This window comes from Triticum aestivum, chromosome 5D, assembly GCF_018294505.1.
Source record: "Triticum aestivum cultivar Chinese Spring chromosome 5D, IWGSC CS RefSeq v2.1, whole genome shotgun sequence".
NCBI lineage: Eukaryota > Viridiplantae > Streptophyta > Magnoliopsida > Poales > Poaceae > Triticum > Triticum aestivum.
In genome coordinates, this window is record NC_057808.1 from 338,055,009 (window position 1) to 338,063,168 (window position 8,160).

Here is an 8,160-nt window from a genome sequence, read left to right on the forward strand (position 1 = left end):
GCGGTGCTTGTCTACTGTGACAACGTCTCCGCAGTGTATCTCGCTGCCAACCCTGTCCATCACTGATGGACGAAGCATATTGAGCTCGACATTCACTTCGTCAGGGAGCACGTCGCACTTGGTCGTGTTCGAGTTCTTCATGTGCCCACTGATCAGCAGTTCGCCGATGTTATGACGAAGGGACTACCCACCTCGACATTCGAGGGTTTTCGGTCCAGTCTCTGCATCACCGGCGACGCTTCGACTGCGGGGGGTGTTGAACATCCGTACATGTATGTAGGTCTGGGTTTCGTATGCAGTACCTGTAGTGTCTGTCTCCCTCTGTATGTACGTGTATCTTAGGAGACAAGATACCAGTCGCACCCCTTGTACCTATATATATGTGCCTAATGCACGATCAATCAATTATCGATGCATTAAATCATCCTCTACACATACGTTTCTTGATCCAATGCCTTACAAATTAAGACCTTACCGTGTTCAAAAATACGTATATATTAAGACTTGCGTATTCATTTCGGCTAAACTCAATTCCATTGCTGTTGACGCACTGCATGCTGAAACCCAGGGGTTGGACATGACACGGGTGACTGTTGAAACCGATCCATTGCTCTTGAGGCAAAGCTGTTCAGAGTGCAGATCAGCTCAGCACCGAGGCCCCGACGGGGTCATCTTTCGTCGTTAGGAGATACGTATAAAGGAAAAAAAGAGCCTTTGCCGATTTGAACAGCTCTAGTTTCAGTGATAATTACTGTAATAAGGTCGCGGCCGCTTCAGCATAGCAGCCCACAATGCAAAGTTAGATTAGAGGCTTATTCCGGTTAAAAAGAACAGTTGAAGAGCACAAAAACACCAAAATAAAATCCCCCTCTTCTGTAACTAAACAAACAAACAAACAAAGAAACAAGGTGGCTCGTCAACGAAGGAAGCAACGCAAGTCCATGACGCTCAGAACCTTGAACCCGTCCAGGCTGCACCCCAGAACGAGCCTCGGCTTCTTCGGCGGCGGCGGCGGGCAGCGCGGGGGCGCAGTCCCTGCGCCGTCCGCCGTCGGCGTCAGCGGCCCCGAAGCACCTTCGTCCTCACCATCACGAGGCCGCTTCATCTTCAGCGGCTGCAGAGTTCCAGCGTCGTCCACCTGGATGGTGGCTCTCTCGGGCAGAAGAACCTTCCTCTGAAAACCCATGCTGCACCACCCTGCAAACAGAAAAACAAACAGAGCTACAAGTGTCAACTCAACTCAAAGAACAAAGAACGGATGTGAAAGAAGAGAAGGGTCTTGTACGTACGCACTACTCTACCAGTTAGCTAGATAGCCGAAGCTTCAAGCGATAACGGATCGATACGACAGGCCGACTGTGCAATGCAATGCCTGTGTTTATAAGCCAGTGGAAAAGAACAGAAAAAGATACTAGTTGCAAAAGCATAGAAAGTAAAGAGATGCTGCTGAAACGGCCAGTCAGTGCACGGGAGAGGAATCAGAGGAAGTTGCACGGGAAATGAAAAGAGAGGGGAGCTCTTTTCGATCCATTAGCGCAAGCTTTGCCTTCTTTCAAGAACACTGAAGGGCATGATTAGCAAGATGCAAAGGCAAAGCGCTCGGTTTGGGGGCGAAAATAGTTTTACTCAGGCGTGTGAGCAGGAGCAAAAGTGAAAAAGGAAAGAGATCAAAGGAGAAAAGATGAGGAAGGAAAGAACAACCTTGTCTTTCTTTGTATGAAAAGGGGAATAAAAGAGCACAAGGAATGCACATATGTAAAGGTCAACTAGTTCGGACGCATTTTGGAGGGAATCGGCAGTTGCATGCTTTAAATCGAAATGCAGCTTTTTTTTTGACGTAAAAATCGAAATGCAACTTTACAAGCTGTTGGGTGACACTTTTCCATGCAGCACATCTCTTCTATTCTTTGTTGAGGTTAAAGAGGGAACTGGCATTAAATCTAATTGCCTTCGTATGTGAGTGCATGGGTCTGCACTGTGTTTCCAAAAAAAAAGGAGTAGATAACAAATTACTCCCTCCGATCCGTAATATTAACTGTCGTTGATTTAGTACAACTTTGTATGGATCAGAGGGAGTAACTTGTTAAAAATATCCCATTACATGATGTCTGTCTACGTTGCCTCGCTGTTTTGCCAGGGCTTAATGTCTGTAGCGAGCTAGATAATTTAGCTATTGAAAATGTGAAAATTGTTGAAAACCCCGCAACATGTAGTGTTTGAACTAAATTTATAAAGCTTCTTATAATCATCTGCAGTTTGATGTTTCTTTTGAAGGGAATGGTCCATGCTTGAAAAAAAAGATTAAGGACAAAAAAGGAATATCAACAGGGTTAACTTGATATAATCATATGCAGTTTGATGCTTTTTGCAGGGAATTGTCTCCACGCATCGAAATATGAAGTTCAATGTAACCTTTTAGACCGTTCCATCCTCCCTTCCAATGTGGTTCTGTTTTTTCCCTTGAGCTTAAAAAGGATGTGATCCTTGGTCTTTTAAACTGGGTCAGTTAACTACTCCCTCCGTCACAAATACAAGATGTTTTGGATATAATATGAGCTACATAAGGATTGAAATGAGTGAACAAACACACTAAAACGTGTCTATATACATCCGATTCAAAAAAAAAAAGTTAGAACATCTTATACTACCTTCGTCCTAAAATAAGTGTCGCTGATTTAGTGCAAAGTTGTACTAAATCAACGACACTTATTTTGAGATGGAGGGAGTATTTGTGAACGGAGGGTTGACATTAAAGTTAGATACAAAAATGCAGCATGCAATGTGCGACTTAATTGATAAAGCAGCTGAAAAATCCCAAATATTTTCTCTTCCAGAACTGTACCGTCAAAATCTACAAGTTTGCGCCTTAGACGGCAAATACCAAATCAGCACAACAGAAGTTACTCACAAATAAATCACTACAGTTTGTACAGAAGAGTTCTGGATTGTATGCTATTATGAGTATTATCAGTTACCACAATCTTAATGAATAACTACAAACCAGTAAAGTGAGGATATTTAGTTGCACGAACTCCACTAACAAATCTTAAACAATCAAACCCAGCACCTTTGCTCTCCTCCACATTTGAGATAATACCGAAATTTGGAAGAATTAAATTGTGATTTGAGCAGGTTTTAAAATAACTGACAGCTCATCGGGTCTGAAATCTTGGTGTGCCTTTAGAATCTTTCTTTCTTGCCAATTTACATTTATGATCACACACATTGATTTATCATCTGGTCATTAGAGATGTCAGCAGACATTAACCATAGTTCCATACCACAGAAAAAACAATTTGTCATAGATTTAGACCACTCACTTTGTGATAATTACATTTTAAATAGCTTAGATATAGTTTCATTTTACTCTAGTTGGCATGCCCTGTTAGTCACTATTCAATGACTTCCAACAATGTATAGGGACAAGAAGAATTCAGTAATGTCTTTATCCAAAAAAATTATTCAGTAATGTGCTGCGCTTACTTACAGAAATCACTCTGCATTCTTGCATAGAGAACCACTGCATAATCCCCATCTATTCATTTGTCACCATTGCCATTGTACGGATTCCACATGTCAATATAGTGGCCCAGCTCCGGCGGCAGCCGAACCTTCCACGCCGCCGCCTCCTCCGATGCCCACGCCACCGGCGCTGTCATCGCCACCCAACTTTCATCCACGCTCAGCACCGCTACCATTCCCTCCCCGAACGCTGCCGCCATCGCCCGCAGCGTCGCATCCTTCACTGCCTCGCCGTCTCGCCCCTCCTCCTCCGCCTCCACGCAGCCCCCGCCGCAGTTCACCATCATCCTCCCTCCCGGCGCCACCATCCCGCCTATCTGGCGCCAGGTGTCCGCTTTCTGGAGCTCCGGCAGCACGCTCCCGTTGGCGAACAGATCCACCAGCACGCCGCCGAAGCCTCCCGGCACGGCCTCGGCCTCCAGCGCGTCGCCGACGTGGATGACCAGCCTGCCGGCGTGGTCCTTTTCGAGCTCCGCGAGGCTGAAGAAGTCCCGGGCGACGGCGATGACGGAGGGGTCGAGTTCCCAGCCATGGACGGATATGTCCGGGTAGAAATGGAGGAGCGCGCGGGCGGCGGAGCCCGCGCCGAAGCCGAGGACGGCGAGGGATGGGCGCGGGAGGAGAGGCGGGAGGGTGGCGAAGACGTCGAAATAGGTGGAAGTGAGGGGGCAGTAGGGGCGACGAGGGAAGGAGACGGAGTGGATGTTGCCCGGGCCGTCGAGGAGGAGGAGGCGCGCGCCAGCGAGGGGGTGGCCGGCAGCGCGCGGGGAGACGTCAGCGACGCGGATGTGGTTGTGCGGGGAGCGGACGTCGGCGACGAGCTGGAGCTCGTCGGGGAGGGGCTGGGGAACGGGGGTTCTTGCCGCGGCGGCGCGGATGGGGGTGAGGTGGAGACGGTCCAGACGGAGGATGGGTCTCGGGCGTGGGACAGCCACCGGGAACGCCATCTCCGTCAAGGCAGCAGCGTGGGACAGCCGCCTTTATCCTTTTCTTATTCTTCTTTGAAACAACCTCTTTAAAATCCTTTAATCCTTCATTTCCACTTTCCCAAGCATACTGCCCAACGCAAATCTTTCCCTAATAACAATAGAGCACGGATTGACTCCGTGGCACAATACGCTTCTTACCTACCGTGAATTTATGCTTTTAGTTTAAATTTAAAACATATACACGAGGTGGTACTAAAGTAAAGTTGTACGATATTGGCTCTTTTTTGTCAAGATCGGTTTCCCTTCCCGACTGGGCCTTCTCTACTCATACGTCTTCTATGCTGGGCCAGGCTGGGCCTCAGCCTGCCAAACAATTCCGGTTCAAAAAAAGAAAAGGTGCATTGCATATGAATCGAACCACGTACGGAAGCCTCGCCGTACAAGGCAACTGGAGTCTCGAGTCGTCCACGGGTCGTCGATCCACTCCGAGCGATTGGATCGTGGTTTCGACAACAACGTCCACACACCGCGCGCGCAGCCCGCCCCGATCGAGATCCGTCGCCGTCGGGAACCTTCGCCCCCTCGTATAATCTATCAATCTCCTCGTTGACGTCCAGTTAGCCCATGGATCCGCCGCTGAGGATCTCAAGTCCTTCACATCCCGATAGATCGCAAGCCACGTCCCCACGCTCCGATCGATCGCGAGCCAGGCCGACGAGGCGAAGGAAGGGCAGCGCGGAAGGCAGTCGAGGTCTATGAGATGGGGCTTGAAGGACGGGCTCGCAGCCTCGCACAGGTCCGCCAGATCCTCCCACGCAGCCCGATCTCCGGCGCAAGTCGTTTCACGGGTTGGACCGCTCCATCATGTGTGGTTACTGCGAGCACCCCGACTTCATGCTTGGCAAATACTGCAGAATGTGTAGCAGAATCCCGGCAATCTTAGCAACTACCTCTCCGACGGTGCAAGTGCTCGGCCTCATTATGGCAGGCACAAGTGGAGATGAGTGGGAGGAAGAAGAGTGAAAGGAGAAGAAGGGATTTGCACAGAGCAAAATTTCTTGTTTGGATGAGAGGTTTTTTTTTTTTTTTTGCGGGGTGTTTGGATGAGAGGTTGATGCAGTCTTGCGTCGTTTTGAAATTCCTGTCTGAGTATACATGTATATGCTCCTATATCCAGCGTCTCAAGGTCTCCCTAATCCTGTTGGTCTCCAACCCAGCTTTGAATCTCATCCTGTTCCATCATTTTTTTTTAGTATCTAGCCGGCGGTAGCTGTTCCATCTTCGTCATAATCACCTGTGACACATGTTGGTTTACTCTATATTTATGTACATACCACCTACTCCCCCCTTCCGAATTACTTGTCTTAGATTTGTCTAGATACGGATGTATCTAGCACTAAAATGAGTCTAAATACATCTGTATCTAGACAAATTCAAGACAAGTAATTCGAAACGGAGGGAGTACATCTCATGCCTCCAGAGATTGACATGTACTGCTTTTAGATTTGGGTATTGCAAATTCTTCACCTTATTTATACTGATTTTTTGCATGAATTATACAATCATGAGTTATTGATACCGTGATCTTTTGGAGCCTGAGATTAAATAAGATATGAAATCATATATGCAAGTTATATTTGAAATAGTTTCCCACTGTATAAGCAGAATTAAAATTGATTAGTTTTGTCTGAAAAAATATACTAGATGTTGCTATACGCATAATTATTATTATTTAGGCATCAAGATATATTGTTCTTTTTTACTTGCATCTTTACTTTGAATGTGTGTTGTATGGTGTGTGTATTCAGTGCCGACATCTTACCTTGCAGGTCTAAGACAAGATTGAACTCTTGAAATATATATTTTGTTTATTGGCCCAAGAGAAAGGTATGAGAAACAAATGCAACAATTCTATGGAGTTTTGTGATTGTAGTATCTGTCCATAGTAGGAAAAAGGCAACCAGAGTTTTTGTTCTAGACATGTATGATGTTTGTATTCCAAATAAAAAGGCTAATAAGAAGGACTTCTTCAAGATGATCCGTAGAAAGCCAGGAGGAAGTTCAAATATGGTTCAACTTGCAAATCATGAGTTCTAAGAGAAGCCTATTATTACTTCAGAAGAAAAACTTTGATCCAATCTTGGGTCATTGTTATGATCAACTACATACAGAGGGCCAAATTGACCAGTACACATTGTATTGATGTTTTAATATTTGTGTGCCACTCAGTATTCCGCTCCGCGCGTCCTGTAGTAGGAAACAAAAAAGAGGGAGGGAGAGACAGAGAGTACAGAGGAACCACAGCGGCAGTGTTTTGAAGTGTTCTCTACCACTGTTTCGAGTTTCTTTTGCTCAAAGTTCCAAGAGTATAAATCTAGCTGATTATTTGACCTAATTGTGGTACTCATCAATAATTCAATTCCATTGCTCAAAAACAAAAATCAAGATAACATTTTTCATGAACTTCAAATGTGTTCCATGTACAACTCACAATTTTTCCCGTTGCAACGCACGGGCATTTGTGCTAGTTAATATGTAAATAACCAATGTCTGATCGAGCAGTCCCACACTAGTTTGGCATCAGATATCAAAGCAAAACCCGGCAAATCATCTAAGGCAATCTAAAATGGGAAAAATGCTTGGGCAGGCAAACACCCACCCCATATTTCAATGTACTCGCGGTTGGGAGAAAAAGCTAGAACATTTCTGCAACCCAAAGGGAAAACACATCAATGAATCATCTCCACAACACAAAAACAAAACACATGGGAGCATTCAGAGTGTAAGATCATCTATTCAGAGATAAAAATTTCGCCGCCGTTGTATTTTCTTTTAAACATGAAACACAATGTACTCAAGAAAACAAGGACGTTATGCAGGAATCATTTTTCTAAGGTTTGCTAGAGAGGGAACGCCTATCTTTTCCCCTCGACCGGCGGGCGCCATCGTGGGTTCCCATCGCCTCCGCCGGTCGTTGTGGCGGTCGGAGGATGAGGGAACCCAGATCCGAATCTCTTGGTCTGTGTTTCGTAGGTTTTTGAGTTTTCATCATGGTAAGCTGGGGCGACGACGGTGGTAATAATGGTTCTTTAGCTTTCCCCATATCAATGTCCATCCTCGGGGTTGTGTCATGTCAATTGTCACACACTCAGTTCGGTGTGCTTACTGTTTCTTCATGGCGGCATGTACTACGAAGGGGATGGCGTTGCAGCATATTTTTGTTTTCTGGTTCTATCTCCGCTCGTTGAAACTCCGGTGAGACGGAGGTCCACAAACAACCATGCGTCTTGCTCATGTCGTGTCATGGGTGTATGCAAAAAAGAAAACAATGCAGATTTTTCTGTATTTAGATAGATAGTCCCCACTATCTTATTTCTCTCAACATGCAAGCATGTCATCTCATCAACATCATGCATAAAAAAAGCCCCACCCCAACATGCAAATATGCACGACAATTTTCACTTTATTATGATATTTATATTTAATAAATATTGTATGCCAATAAAACAATCAAACACAATAAATGATATGTCATATGTGTTTTTCAGTTTTAGTTCTCACATCACCCCACATATGCATGTTTCATACAACCAATCCTTATTAAAAATATAATGCAGAATATTCCATAACAACGTGTAGTATCATCTAATTTCTTAGGCTGTGTTTGATTACCGTATTATTTTTGGGCTTCTTGCGAAGTTGACCCAGT

At 45.4% G+C, this 8,160-nt stretch overlaps 1 protein-coding gene across 2 annotated transcripts; it reads right to left on the reverse strand.

The window, feature by feature from the left end:
• Nucleotides 1–912: 912 nt before the first annotated feature.
• LOC123121585 (uncharacterized) lies at nucleotides 913–4,510 on the reverse strand. 2 transcript variants are annotated; one of them, XM_044541606.1, is made up of 3 exons: nucleotides 3,488–4,510; nucleotides 1,290–1,356; nucleotides 1,093–1,197 (listed from the first exon to the last, which is right to left on the reverse strand). In XM_044541606.1, the coding sequence occupies exon 1, from the start codon at nucleotides 4,467–4,469 to the stop codon at nucleotides 3,540–3,542; it is 930 nt and encodes a 309-aa protein (XP_044397541.1). In that variant the 5' UTR covers nucleotides 4,470–4,510; the 3' UTR covers nucleotides 1,093–1,197; nucleotides 1,290–1,356; nucleotides 3,488–3,539. The 2 variants fall into 2 exon arrangements, with proteins under 2 accessions (XP_044397540.1, XP_044397541.1); XM_044541605.1 differs by lacking the exon at nucleotides 1,290–1,356 and having other exon boundaries at nucleotides 913–1,197; nucleotides 3,488–4,507.
• Nucleotides 4,511–8,160: the final 3,650 nt, after the last annotated feature.

Excerpts from the sequence above, each read along its gene's own strand:
- LOC123121585 (XM_044541605.1), bottom strand. The coding sequence starts at position 4,469 with ATGGCGTTCCCGGTGGCTGTCCCACGCCCGAGACCCATCCTCCGTCTG.